We start from the raw sequence: 15,227 nt of genomic DNA, 5'->3' as shown, positions 1-15,227 counted from the left end.
GTTGAAAAACAAGGTATCCCATAATGGAAAGTAATAAGACTACTGCGAGAGATATAAAGATCAACCTTATTTATTTTATTAAAATTATATTGAAAGATAAATATTTTTCCATAAATGGAACTGTCCTTGGTTCGTGGCCTCATGTATGTAGCATTCATAGTCACAACACGTATACTACAATTGCATAGTGCTGCGATCGCCGTTTCTTCTCTGAAACAAACACACCGACACCAATCACTCTCTTTGATCCATTCCGTTTAGACGATTAGCTTTTACGATGGCCAGCCATAACTACAAAGTCTTCAGCTGCTTCAACAGGAAGTTCACCGTCACCGAGCCGGGCCCACCGCCGGACGTCCAAAAAGCGTTTTCTGAATTTGCCGACGGAGCCTCCTCCCTGTCCGGCGATCACCTCCTCCGATTTCTGGCGAAGCACCAGGGCGAAGTGGACTGCACCGCAGTGGATTCGGAGCGGATCCTCCAGCAATCGCGGAAAGAGGATCGGGAAAGTGGACTGGATCTCCACGACTTCTTCCGTTTCCTGCTACATGACGATTTCAATAGCCCCATCAAATCTCAGGTCATTTCTCTATACTCCTCTTTCTTTCCCCATAAATAAAAAACAATCAAGCTTTTTAATCCTTTTCTTCAGGATCTCATACAATTTGCACTATGATTTGTTTGGATTAATAGCGGGAATAGAAAAAAGAAACAAGTTATAAACAACAACAAATTATTGATATACCAAAAATACATTCGATAGTATTTTAACATGATTTTGGACCCAAACACACTAAATTGATGCATCTAAAAGGGTGAAACTTGGAATTACACGTTTGTGAATTTCATCATAGTTTATTAATAGTATAAATTTTTTAACATTATTATTAAATTATAGATAAATTGTCATATGTTAGATTTTTTATTTATGTAATAATTATTTTAAAATAATATTTAAATTGATTTTTGATTAGTTAATAGTGTTAAAATCTTTGTATATAACTATAAAATTATTTTTTATATTTATTATAAAGCGTTTACTTTACATACTTAAAGTAAAGATATCTATCTGAAATTTGTCTGATTACTATATTGTATTAGTAAATATAATAAATGATAAATAAATAATTTTTATTAAACATTTGTGTAAAATATTTTAGGCTCTTGGCTTTTGAGGATTATAATTCAAACTTGATGTTAGAAGAATTAAATTCTTTATGTAGTTGACTGGTTGTAATAAAAAAGAAAAAAAAATCTTTATGGATAATAAAACAGTTTGGAAAAGCATGTTAATATTATTTTATTTTTCTGACAGGTGGGCGAAGCCAGTTTATCTTGCTTGAGTTGTTTTGAGTCCTAGTTAATTTTTATTACGTAATAATAGAAGTAACTTTAAATATTTTTTCACAATTGGGGCATCCTTAACAGCTAAAAATATTTTTTTTAGGAAATTTATTAAATATAATTAAAACGAGTATTTAAATTAAGCTTAGTCAAATAAACACTTAACCGCCTATAATGCGTTATTCTAATTTTTATTCATTGCGTCACTGTTTTTAAGATAAGAAACTGAGCATAGCAAAGCTTATGGGAATTTTTCGAATTTTCACTAGAAAGTTAAATGTCTTAATGATGATTTAAAAAAAAATTGAGACTCATCTTAACAAAATAATTATGAGCGTGTTTGGGAAAAGTTGAATATAATCTAACGGCTGTTAACTTCAATCCAACACTGTTTTTCCCCCTTCCCTTTACGGACATTCTCGGGCTTTGAAATGGTAACCTAAATGTAGCACACTCTATTTTCATTTATTTACTTATTTTATTTCTTTATTTTTTTATCGATCTTATTTCTTATCTATTTCTTTTCTTCTTAACAAACACATCCTAAGAGAGAGATTTTTTTTTTCCACATGCTGAGGGAATAGTGTGTAAAATGTGCCTTCCAAAGAGAAAAGAAAGAGAATGTTATGTTTATTTGAGACTTGAGAGTGTGGAGAATTGTGTTCTAAATTTTAATATATATTTCAGGAGTATAATTAATTTTGACGTGAGATCCATAATTTTTTTATAAATTATATGTGTATATATACTTTAAAATATTGCTTTCAAATTCTCTTAATATTAATTTTTAGAATTAATTCTTACAAAATTTTAGGGAATGAAATTTTGAAATTGACTTTATCTTTTCAGTCTTTACTTTAGGGACAGTTTCTTTATTACTTGACTCCATCATAAGTGGCAAAATTGACATTGCAAGTATTTAGAAATAGAAATATCTTACAAAAATTGAATATAGGGCCCAGGCATTCATTGCAATTGTCAGATAATAAATTCAGATATATTAATTTGTATAGAAGTACTCCAATATTTGACATGTATACTATAGGTATAACTCGCGTATATATATCTCAGCAAAAAAAAAAAAAAATCTCAGCAAAAAAAGAACTCGCGTATATATATTTTTTCAATAGTGAAATTTCACAGCACGAGGTCATACTGAATCATAGGGTTTTGTTTTGTCTTTTGTGTATATCGTGTAGGGGGCAATTTTATTATATGTATCATGAATCTGATGCCATAATAAATCCTAACTAAAAAGCAGTACGGGAATTTGAATAAGGTATAGATGGAGAAATCAATAGAAAGCAGAAGAGATGATGATTTCATTTACGAAAATAAGTATGCACACGTTGAGTTTACTTGTATATACTATGCACTATCCCAATCAACATTATATAGTCATCCACTGCAAGAATCTCTCTTCAATTGGATCATACATGAACAATCATAAGCTATACACTTGCACTCGTGTTTAAAATTAAATCTTCAATATCTTTATCTTTGTTAAAACCCATTTGCAGCTTTAGAAAGCCAACAGGAACAGAAAAATATATAAGAAAGGAATTCATTCAATAAAATCAAGTTCAAGATTAGTGTTGTATTATGTATTTATTTATTTTGGTGAATTTAGTAGTCTTATTCTTTTGCATATAGTATGTAGATGTTGTCTTACCCATTTTAATGCATATTCAAATGACTGCGTGTACAAACGAACAATGATTCGGATCTCTTGACAATACGAATGATATCTTATTTCAGGTACATCATGATATGACTGCTCCATTGTCACATTATTTCATTTATACTGGGCACAATTCCTATCTTACCGGGAATCAACTGAGCAGTGACTGCAGTGATGTGCCAATCATAAAGGCTTTGCAACGAGGTGTGAGAGTAATTGAACTAGATTTATGGCCAAATTCAGACGAAGATGATATCGAAGTAGTTCATGGAAGGTGCTAGCTGATCCTCAGTTCAATCTCGTAAAATTAGATGATTTTTCCTTCCCAAATCTTTTGATCTTGCAGTTTTATGAGATATTTATGGTGCAACTTTATAAACTACTTACGGACATTTTTCTGAATTCTTGCAGGACTCTTACCACTCCTGTCTCACTCATCCAATGTTTGAAGTCCATAAAAGAGTATGCTTTTGTTAAATCTCATTACCCACTCATTATAACTTTAGAAGATCACCTTACTCCAGATCTTCAAGCTAAAGCTGCAGAGGTAGATCTCTTCCCCCCCCCCCCCCCCTCAAGCATCTACTTCAAATCCCTATTTTATTAGTTGTTGAATGTGAATTTCCATCTTATATGTAGATGGCAACTCAAGTATTTGGAGAATTGCTTTATTATCCTCAGACAGATTCTCTGATGGAATTCCCCTCACCGGAATCATTGAAAGGCCGAATTCTTATATCAACCAAACCACCAAAAGAATTTCTTGAATCCAAAGAATATGATGACAAGGACAATGAAAAGGAATCAGCTGACGAGCTTTCATCATTGCCAGATCAAACTAGTGAACAGGAAACTGATGATAAGGTGAGTATATTGAGAAAATTTATTTACATTTTTCCCCTCAAATCCGTAGAATTGTGACTTGAACATATGACCTTCTACCAAAATCTGTAGTTCCTAACTGTTTGAGCTATGTTATGTGCAAGTGGCATTTGATTTATATAATTTTATATGCTCTGCATGTTTATGTCATCATTTCCCTCCTAACTGAGGAAGATTTGAATGCATATAATATGATGAAAAATAACTAGCAGAGTGCACCTGAGTACAAACACTTGATTACAATCCATGCTGGGAAACCAAAGGGTGATATACAGGATGAATTAAAAGCTGCTGGAGCAGTTAGGCGCTTAAGCTTAAGTGAACAAGCACTTGAAAAGGCTTCTGAATCTTATGGAGCTGATATTGTTAGGTAGTTTCTAACAATGGAACTTGGTAATGGAAAAGCAAAGATTTATACACTTTGGTAGTTTAAAACTTCCCAACTATAAGATGTACTTTTATGCCCCTTTTCAGGTTTACACAGAACAATATTCTCAGAGTATATCCAAAGGGAACACGTCTCAATTCCTCAAATTACAAGCCACACATAGGGTGGACGTATGGAGCTCAGATGGTTGCGTTTAACATGCAGGTTTGAGACTAGTGAACCGATTTTAGATCTTTGGACCATCGTTTATTGTGAAGCAAACTTTCATGCCTATTGAAATAAAGTTGTGTGTGTCCATCTACATTATTTCTATGCCTAATCTTCATTGTGCTGTTTCCTTTATTAGGGGTATGGCAAATCACTTTGGTACATGCAAGGAATGTTTAGAGCAAACGGACGATGCGGTTATGTGAAAAAACCTGAATTTCTTATTGAGAAAGGTCCACATAATGAGGTTTTTGATCCTAGAAGAACATTGCCTGTGAAGAAAACATTAAAGGTGATAGATATTTTACTGGAAAAGGAAATCAGTTAGTTTGTGACATCTTTCTGAACGTCTCCCTCTGCCTGTATAGGTAAAAGTCTATATGGGGACTGGTTGGAGCTTAGATTTCAGCCAAACAGACTTTGATACTTACTCGCCACCAGATTTTTATGTTAAGGTGAGTTGGGTAATTAATAATTATGCTAATATTGCACATTAGGAAGCACCAATATCCCAATGGACATAACTGAACATTTGTTGGTGTAAGGAGACAATTAGATTTGAAGATAGGCTTAGTTTATATGCTTCAATATTGGTTAAAAATCCTTTAACTGTCTACATTGGAAAAATATTTGGTTGGTCATGGCTAGAATTCTGATAAAAGAGAGACACATTATACTTATCCTGAGCAATTGATCAATTCATGTATAACAGGTTTGTATTGTTGGAGTTCCTGCTGATATGGCCAAGAAGAAAACAAGTGTAATTTCAAATAACTGGTTTCCTGTTTGGGATGAAGAGTTTGATTTCCCTTTGACTGTTCCAGAACTGGCTTTGCTCCGCATAGAAGTTCGAGAGAATGATAAGAGTCAGAAGGATGACTTTGGTGGACAGACATGTTTGCCTGTCTCAGAGCTAAAATCTGGATTCCGATCAGTCCCTCTCCATGATGAAAAGGGTGACAAATTAAAATCTGTGAAGCTTCTGATGTGGTTTCAGTTTAGATGAATTATAGGATCAGCCATATAATAATCTTAGATAATGGATATGAGGTCATTGTAATGATAATTATATTTATCTTTAGCTGCTTGCAATGGTATTTCTGGCTTTACTATGTTATATTTTCTGCACCATCAACATCAATATAAAACAGTATTAAGAACTTCCAATATTGTCACATGGCCTTTTAGATTACACTGATAGCAAGCAAGTTTTAAGGTATATAAAGATGCAAGACCTGAGATTGTGTTAAATTGTGGTCCACAACCACGATTGCACCGCAATTGTGATCACATTTATCCATGATTCTCTATAATACCAAGGATCACTATGAAACTACAATCACAATTTAAAAACATTGTCTGAATCCTAAAGTCATAATATAGGTCAGAATGTAATGCCGTTCACTCTAAATGAAAAAACTGATGAATCTAGGATGAAAGGGGTCTTTCATCCTAATTAGCGACACAAGATGGAGCATTCCACCTTTGCTTGGAAAGTTTGTTTTCCTTGAGAGTGACACTCTTCATGGTACAATTAAATCATTTGAGTGTCACTCTTTTACGATTCACTACTGATTTGCTCTCTTCTACCTTTACTGTGAATAAAGCATGTTTATGTTTGATGTGGGTTTAATGGTAGGAGATGCAGGGATGAAAGGTGATTCATCAAGGTAAATCTGAGGTGCTTAAGAGGTTGAAGTGGTAGAAGATTTACGGAAAGGAAATTCTAGATCATAAAAAACATCTCAAGAGACAACAATTTCTCCAGAGAATACATCCACCATCATGTGTGGAGAAAGGGCTATCAGCGTGAACAAGATCAAAAGGAGCTTTAGCTATACTATTACTGCTGGAAAACATAATCTTCTCTGTCTAGCATAATGGCAGATATCACAAGCAACTAAATTTGGTCTAGGTATGTAACTATATTGTTTATGTAAACACAACATTCTATTATGGGATAAAATGTCCTAATCGAAGATGTGATAATGTGGACTGAGGTAACTTGTCTGTTATCAAATTATGTGTTGAATGTTTGTGAAACACAGAAACTGATTGTGTTGAGGCCCAATCAACATCCAAGTGATACAAACCGTCCAATTGCTTAGCTAAACCAATCGTCTTCAAGATCCTTAATTCATGTATAAGACATGATTCAGTCCCAAAAACCAGATTGCAATTGAGTTGACTAGTCAATTTTGAAAAGAAAAGTAGATTAAAACTGAATTGGGGGAGGAGTAATACATTAAATATAACCATGGATTGTGATAACTGAACTGAGCCAGCAAAATGTGCCATCACAACATTCCCATTTGGAGGTTTGACTTGCAATGGATCTATCTTCTGAGAAGTTGAAAACAATGCCAAAGAAGAACAAATATGATCCGTAGCACCCGTGTCTAGAGAGTAGAGCCCATGCAAATTGTCTATTCATTATAGTTTCCTACAAATTTTGCAGCAATTTGTTAGTGAACGCATGTTTTGCTATCCAAAGAAATTCCCTTGTAGCATAGTAATGTCACTCATAATTTTTGCACATCAGTTTTCGATATAATTTGACATTTTTTTAATGACCGGTATGAAATATTCCTTAACTTTATCCATCACTCATTTGGTACTATTATTTAATTAATTCAGTCTAAATAAATTATTTTCATTTTTTAAAAATATTTATTAAAAAGAAATAAAAGTTTTAAAATATTTTTATAGTATTTTGAAATTAATATTCAAATTTCTTCAGTTAATATTATATACAATAAACTATATATATTCACAATTCAGTATTAAAATAGTTTTTCAAAGCAAACGATAGCTCTCCCATTCCTCCATCAAAACACATACTCCTACTTTCTTTCAGTCACAGTTGATGCATGTAACAAGTTTTGCGACAAAAGGTGAGATAAGGAAATTGGGAAACTCCTCGTATCCATAGTTTTGGTTCGGTTGTGGACAGTGCAATAAGGAGTAGGACACCCCGTGTCCGTGGTTATGCTTTGGCACTGGACAGTACCTTAAGGATTATCCCATTACATTTGGTGGAGTTTGCAATGAAGCATGCATGGGCAGCGGAAACATCTGTGAAAGATAGACCAACCATGGATGACACATCATGTTTTTTTAATATTTTTTTATTATTTAGGGTATTATTTAAAGTGTTTTAAAAATTAAAAATAAAAAAAATAATTTTGTAAGAATGAAAAACAAAATAATACTAAATTGCAAGAATTCAAAAGATATTTAAACTTTAATTCTTCCGCTTGTTTTTCATAAAAAAAAAGTCCATAGATCCCCCTGAGTTTTATTTTATATATCAATAAATATATAAATAACAGAAACATGTACTAAAAAACTTAAATTTGCAACAAGTATGTGTTATTTTTCATAAAGAAAAATATTAATAACAAAATAAATCTTTAAGGGATTAATTCACTAACCAAAATTTAAAAAATACTAATTTAATGATTATGTATATAGTTAAATTTAAAAAAACTAAATTGAATACTTTTCTTTTATTTATTAATAATACTCCAAAGTCTATAGCTACGCATGCATGCAGGTACTAATACATGAATGGTATTTTGGTATTCCTTTTAAAAGTTTTGGGTGATGTTATCTGCCGACACGATTGATTTTAGTAACATGTTTTTTTTTTCTCATTTTTTTATTACGAATTTCAAACTGAATCTATCAATATAAATTTGATTCATTTAATGAAATTAATATAAAAATATAAAAGTATATTAAGGTCATTCTCTGTATGATAACGTGGCTCACACGTGCCCAGCTTTCATTCGTTTTATCGATTGGTGTCACCAATCTAATTAATTAACAGCTCTTTTAATAAAGTACGGCCATTCTTTGGCGGACCACGTTGCTACCGTATTTATCCACTTTCATATTCATATAAATTAAATATCGAGTAAAATGTATTTATAGTTTTCATAAATACAATTAAAGTTCATTTCATTCCTTAAAAAATTATTGATTTTAATTTTTATAAATTTGAAAAAACGTAATCGCCTTAAAGTAGTTGCTAACATGATACTGCATCTAGATGTATAGTATGTTATTACTAAATAATAATAATAATAGCAATGATTTTTAAAAAAAGAAATTAGCAATCATGATTCATGAGGATTAAATTCAACAATTTATTGAAAGATTAAAACTAAAATTATTTTTTTACTGGAAAACTAAAATTAGTTATGTAAAGATTAAAAGCGTATGTAAAATATAAACCTAGAATATTGAATATTAATTCTTTTTTAAGTTCTTATTTCACATGTCTTGAAATTAAAATGAACTTTAAATTTAATAATTATATTAATATTTTTTTAAAAAAATAAAATTTATTAAAAGTATTTATTTTTATGTAAATCTTGATAGGAGTCTTGCATTCAAATCTAGATCCCTCTAGTTAATCCTATCCATGAGATCAAAGAAGTTAGGGATACGTGCAAAGATATCCCATTACCTAAGTTGGTAAGGGAAATACAACTTGCAAATGTAAGATAAAGAGAAAGGAGAGCATATGTTAATCCGATATTAGAGTTATTCCCTTTATATATAACATTAGAAAATTAGATAATGCATGTGTATAATCGTTAAAAAAACAAGAAAATTAGAATCTTTTCTATAATTAAGAAAACTATTATTTAAGTAAGATAGTAAAGATAATACGTGATCTTGTCTTTTAATATAAGTAATTTTTTGTGGTTAAAACATTTAAATATCTTTTTGAATTTAAGTCTGGAATAGAACTATTTTATAAATAAATTTTACACCTAAAGTTAATTGATACAACTTAATATCTCCATGTCATAAGGTCTACATCAATTTGTTGAACACAAAAATTAAATATCAAAACAGATGATATCTCCAATGTAATATTTGCCTTAAATGAAGTGCCTAGGCCATTCTTATATTCCTAAGCCTCAATTTGTTTTAGTATTTCTCAACCCTTGGTCTTGACTTTTTGGCATACAGAACAAGCTCACCTCCCATAAATATCCTTCTTTATTAATTTAACCAGATGTTTTTTAAGATCAAGATTGTGATCCATCATTTAACGGTAAAGTGGATAAATTGCATAATTTTATTGAATGAATATAATACTTGAACATTGTTTGTGTTTAATTCTTTTTTCAATCTATGTATCCTGGTTTTCCTTGGAGAAATCTAAAAGATGACAACAAATTATTCCCCGAAGCCTACTTTGGGCGATCTGATGAACAATTCAAAGAGAGTGATAAAGTTGGAACAAACACCCAAAGGAGTGCCAAGTGCCTAACATCTAATCCATTGGAGGGTTACAAGTGGGCCCCCCCATGCATTCTGAGTCTGGAAACACCCAAACGTATCTTCACGACAAGACAACATCTTCATTGCCAGCGAACACAAGAAACGTATCCATTCTCCGACCAAAAGTTTTATCCTATATTATATCCGTATCTACTCTTTACACGCCCCGTTAGTTTTCTTCTTCTTCAAGGTGTTGGGAGACATGCCTAGCAAACAGACTTATAGCTTTTGCTTCTGCTTCCGCCGGCGTTTCAGGCTCCCCGTGTCGGAGGCCCCGCCGGAGATAAGGACCCTTTTCGACCGTTACTCCGATCAGAATGGCGTCATGACAGCCACTCACCTCCGAAGTTTCCTGGCTGAGGTGCAGAGGGAAGACAATGCCACTGAGGAGGAAGCACAAACCATCATCGATGGCCACAAGCATCTCAGTATCTTTCACCGAAGAGGTCTCAATCTCGAGAGTTTCTTCAACTATCTTTTTAGTCACCATAATAACCCACCTCTCTCGCCCTCTATTGGGGTAAGTATGGGGTAACCCTTTTTAGTTTTATACACATATACTTTCTTTTCCATTTCTGAATGAATGCTTTTCTTTTTTTGTCTTTTATGTTCTAAGTTTTTATAGTTTTGTTTTGTATGTTGGTATGTAAACACACTGCTGTTTGTCACATTACACTGCTGTTGGAAAAACCACCTAAATTGTGTTCACCCATAGATAGAGGGATGTGTTGAAAGTTCCATGTGGCGGGTATAAGTGGAGAGCAATCATCACCTTAAAAACTTGTTTTGTAGAGTTGAATTAGGCCTAAACTTATTTTCCTACAGGACTTCTTGGTGATTATAGTTCTCAATCTCAACAATTACTAATGTCGAGTTCAATCAACGTGGTGTGGTTCTTGGTGATTATAGTTCTCAATCTCAACAATTACTAATGTCGAGTTCAATCAACGTGGTGTGGTATAGTTAACAGATAGTCATGTCCTTTAAGCATGTAGTCAGGGTTCGATCTTTCTGTATTTGTATATAGAATAACACATATTAGGAGAGGTTAGTTGTGAGTCCCCCTGGGGATACCCGACATTTTGCAAAAAAAATAAGATTGATTTCAGCTGAATTTTTAGTGATTCTAGTGCTTCATTTTAGTGATAGCCTATATCTTACATCTAAGTCTCCTACAAGTTCATTAGCTTCAAATACGTATTGAATTCTTGATGTTATACTGTTGTGTATGAGCTTATTTTTTATGAGTATGCTGTGTATGAGATTATGTATACTCTGTTGTTCTGGTTATAATTAATATTATTTCTACTATTCCATTTGCAGGTGCACCAAGATATGTCTTCACCTTTGTCTCATTACTTCATTTATACTGGTCATAATTCCTATCTAACTGGGAACCAGCTTAGCAGTGACTGCAGTGACATCCCCATCATCAATGCACTGCAGAAGGGCGTAAGGGTGATTGAGTTAGATATATGGCCTAATGAATCAAAGGATAATGTGGATGTTCTTCATGGAAGGTAATTTTAGTAGTTTTCTGGTTCAATGTTGCTGACTTTTAAACACGAACTTGAGTCATCTCCCTTGTTTCCCTCTTTTCTTTTCCCCCTCATTTTTTCCCCATAAAAACCAGTTCATCTGTTTCGCAAGTTATTATTCATTTATCTGTTTCTACTCTGATATGATCTAGTGATTATAAACATTCACTGCCCAAAGAAGGAAAATTTGCAATTTAAATAATATCTCCAACAATGTGATGAAGACTAATTCATCCATTTACTACTTGCAAACAAAAATGATTCAATCTGGCATAGCAGGAAAATGATATTCTAATGTAATGGCAATTTGAACTTACATTTATTTTTCCTAAATATTTTTAAATGTAGTTCTTTACATATCTCTGTTTTTGTAATGTAGGACTTTGACATCTCCTGTGGCACTCATCAAATGTTTGAGGTCTATTAAGCAGCATGCCTTTGTTGCCTCAGAATATCCAGTTGTAATAACCTTAGAAGACCATCTAACTCCCGACCTTCAGGCCAAAGTGGCTGAGGTTTGTTAGTTGAAGTTCTCTAGGAATTCAAAAACCAAAATGTTTATTTTCTTATGGTTGAAACTTGACAGTCCTGTTCAAATTTCTAGATGATTACTCGAACATTTGGAGACATATTATTTGCTCCTACCTCAAAAAGCTTGAAGGAATTTCCTTCTCCTGAATCACTTAAAAGGAGGGTTATTATATCAACCAAACCACCTAAGGAGTACCTTGAGGCAAAAGAAGTACAGGAAACAGAGGAGGGACCACAACAGGAAAAGCCTGCAGATGATGAAGAAGCATGGGGGAAGGAAGTCCCTAGTTTGAGAGGTGGAACTATCTCTGATTACAAGGTCTGAGACTAAGTCAATGTTGTACACTAATTGTCACTACATTTAATTTTGTAAGGGAGGGATTGGTTGATTCTTTTCTGGCTTACCATCTTTTGCAGAACATTGAGGATGATGATGTTCTTGATGATGAGGAAGATATTGATGAAGCAGAGAAGTCACGTCAAGATGCAGCAGATGAATACAGACGTTTAATTGCCATTCATGCTGGGAAGCCTAAAGGTGGATTAACGGAATGTCTCAAAGTGGATCCTGATAAAGTGAGACGTCTAAGTTTAAGTGAGCTACAGCTTGAAAAGGCTGCTGAAACTCATGGAAAAGAAATTGTCAGGTATTGTGTCAAATGTTGCTTACATAAGCTAAGTTTTAACATTTCTTAAGAATTGTGAAACAATTGTATAATTCATTTTAAGTTTTTAAGAATTATACTATTGGAGAGAAAACTTGTTGATGTTCTTAAATCCCATGTGCCATTTAGGGTCTACCAAAAGTGAGCTAAACAATTCTAACATGATTGTACCATTGGAGATGCTCTTTGTGGTCATATTAGACACTTCAGAGTATTGTGGTTAGGCAGCAAGCACAAATGGTTTCTCATTATTTGTAAATTGAAACCAATCCAAAACCCCTGTATTTAGCTTTGAAGCAAACCCAAACAAGATGTTTTGTTTATTTGCAAATGAAAAGAGAAATATTTATTTCTTGATTGTTGGCAGATTTACTCAACGGAATATACTGAGAGTGTATCCAAAAGGTACTCGCATTACTTCGACAAATTATAACCCATTGATTGGGTGGATGCATGGAGCTCAGATGGTTGCATTTAACATGCAGGTTTATACTTCTTCCTCCCCTCTTGTTCTATTTCACTTTTGTATTTGATTTCTTGAGGTGTGAGAGAAACTTGCCGTACTCAAAATTTTAAGGATGAATTGTTATTGTCAATGACTTTAGCTATACGCACATGCAACATAATTCAGTCTATTATTGACTAATGATATTGAGATAATGAAAGATGTCCCACTAATCAGTTTCCATGGTTCCATTCCATGACAGGGGTATGGTAGATCTCTTTGGTTGATGCAGGGAATGTTCAAAGCCAATGGCGGATGCGGTTATGTTAAAAAACCAGATTTTCTATTAAAGGTTGGTCAAAATAATGAGGTCTTTGATCCTAAAGCTCATTTGCCTGTGAAGACAACCTTGAAGGTAAAAACTTTACTGCATGGAGATTTGAATTATGTTCCTTTCCAAGTGTCTGTAGTCTAGAATCTAGGTCCTAACAAAGCTCATACTTTTCTTACTCTTATTTAGGTGACTATATATATGGGGGAAGGATGGTTTCATGATTTCAAGCATACACACTTTGATAAATTCTCACCCCCGGACTTCTATGCAAGAGTATGTTAAGATAATCTACTAGATGATTATGTTCTGTTGACATTTATCATTTTTATTTTCTCTTTATATTTACTTCCCTGCAGTTTATTTATTGCATATGGTACTTTCCATGTAGTTATTATATGAACACTCTTACATATGCAGGTGGGAATTGCTGGAGTCCCTAATGATACTGTTATGAAAAAAACTGAGAAAGTAGAGGATAATTGGTCACCTTCGTGGAATCAAGTATTTGAGTTCCCACTTGCTGTTCCAGAACTGGCTCTGCTTCGCGTAGAAGTTCATGAGTATGACATGTCTGAGAAGGATGACTTTGGTGGCCAAACGTGCTTACCTGTGTGGGAACTAAGAAGTGGAATTCGAGCAGTTCCACTGTATTCCCGCAATGGAGATAAGTATGCCAATGTGAAGCTTCTCATGCGCTTTGAATTCATTTGATTTTGTGTGTCCTTCTGCTCCATGTTTTGTACAGTCATTACAATATGTTATAGCAAGCAAGAGTGTGTATGTATGTAGCTGTGTAATATTGTAAATGTTGTTTATTTAGAGTGATGCTTTTTATTTATTCTGTCTTTTACTGAAAATATAAGGGTGCGAGTGAGAGTGAGACTAATGCATTAGGGGGATATCGGTGATGTCTGTAACAAGGAGTGAGTTTCCACGGATTTTGAATAATGCTGTGAAGAAGAAATAAGATGTGTATACTATATACAATTTGTTTTGTTGAGGAGACGTGAAGGAGCTGTCATTTGTGTTGTAACTTGTAAGGATTGTCCATGTTCATTTTATGTAACATAAACCAGAGTGATGTGATTTGAAAGCCTGGCTAGTACTTCAGTTCATTACTGTTTCATACTTCGCATTTTTTTTTCCTGTTTTCATGCAGCTTGATGCTTTTCATTTTATTCCAGAGCCGATGTCTTTCCTACTTGGATTTTATTATCTATTCGGATATCACATGACAAACACAAACTAGAATTATACAAATGTCACCAATTTTTGAGAAAAGAAAAAGAAGATAACACTAAGATTTTGTGGAAACTTTGTAAGTGATTTATACATGTTAGTGTTTGTGAGGATTTTTTAAAAATGAATATCTGTCTTACTCTTAATTCATTGATAACGATTACGATAAGGATGTATGAATACCTTTTAATTACAAATATTTTATCAACACAAGTCATTTTTTTTATTTCTCTTTTTATTATATCATATAAATTTAAGATGTCCAATAATTTTTTTAAGACAAAGTTGATCATTGATCATGGGTAGTAAAAAACCTACACCTTTACTATGTGTGTGAAAGTTGATGGGACAAATAAAAGAGTTTTTTAAGTGAAAATAAAAATATAAAAAGAAATTTCATGTAAACTAATCAGTCTTAAAATTTTAAAAAAGAAGCTAATAACTTATAAGCTAAAACCAAATTAAAATAGCTTCTAAAAATAAGATCAAAACTACTGGAACAAGTAAATTTAAAGAACTTATAAATCAGTAAAACTAACTTCTAAGCTTTTATAATAACATGTTAAATACACTCTTAAGTCATATTAATAGAGTAAAAACACATTTTTAAAGTTATCAAATTTATAAAATAAGATACAAAAAAAATACTATAAAAGTAATAAATAGATATTT

At 32.9% G+C, this 15,227-nt stretch overlaps 2 protein-coding genes across 3 annotated transcripts; both read left to right on the top strand.

Annotated features, from left to right (window-relative positions):
* Positions 1 to 59: 59 nt before the first annotated feature.
* LOC100786997 (phosphoinositide phospholipase C 6) lies at positions 60 to 5,599 on the top strand. Of its 2 annotated transcripts, none has more exons than XM_003552310.5 (9): positions 60 to 580; positions 3,103 to 3,299; positions 3,437 to 3,572; positions 3,665 to 3,889; positions 4,120 to 4,277; positions 4,382 to 4,499; positions 4,642 to 4,794; positions 4,871 to 4,957; positions 5,215 to 5,599. In XM_003552310.5, the coding sequence occupies exons 1-9, from the start codon at positions 278 to 280 to the stop codon at positions 5,506 to 5,508; spliced, it is 1,671 nt and encodes a 556-aa protein (XP_003552358.1). In that variant the 5' UTR covers positions 60 to 277; the 3' UTR covers positions 5,509 to 5,599. The 2 variants fall into 2 exon arrangements, with proteins under 2 accessions (XP_003552358.1, XP_006601952.1); XM_006601889.4 differs by having other exon boundaries at positions 4,117 to 4,277.
* A 3,803-nt stretch (positions 5,600 to 9,402) lies between these two features.
* On the top strand, positions 9,403 to 14,431 carry LOC100784534 (phosphoinositide phospholipase C 2). The gene is made up of 9 exons (XM_003552305.5): positions 9,403 to 10,323; positions 11,127 to 11,323; positions 11,721 to 11,856; positions 11,946 to 12,191; positions 12,290 to 12,519; positions 12,905 to 13,022; positions 13,245 to 13,397; positions 13,503 to 13,589; positions 13,734 to 14,431. The coding sequence occupies exons 1-9, from the start codon at positions 10,006 to 10,008 to the stop codon at positions 14,025 to 14,027; spliced, it is 1,779 nt and encodes a 592-aa protein (XP_003552353.1). The 5' UTR covers positions 9,403 to 10,005; the 3' UTR covers positions 14,028 to 14,431.
* The last annotated feature ends 796 nt before the right edge of the window (positions 14,432 to 15,227 follow it).

Source organism: Glycine max, chromosome 18 (genome assembly GCF_000004515.6).
Source record: "Glycine max cultivar Williams 82 chromosome 18, Glycine_max_v4.0, whole genome shotgun sequence".
NCBI classification, from domain to species: Eukaryota; Viridiplantae; Streptophyta; class Magnoliopsida; order Fabales; family Fabaceae; genus Glycine; species Glycine max.
The sequence above is the reverse complement of the archived record's forward strand: the minus strand, read 5'-3'. Positions and strand labels throughout refer to the sequence as shown.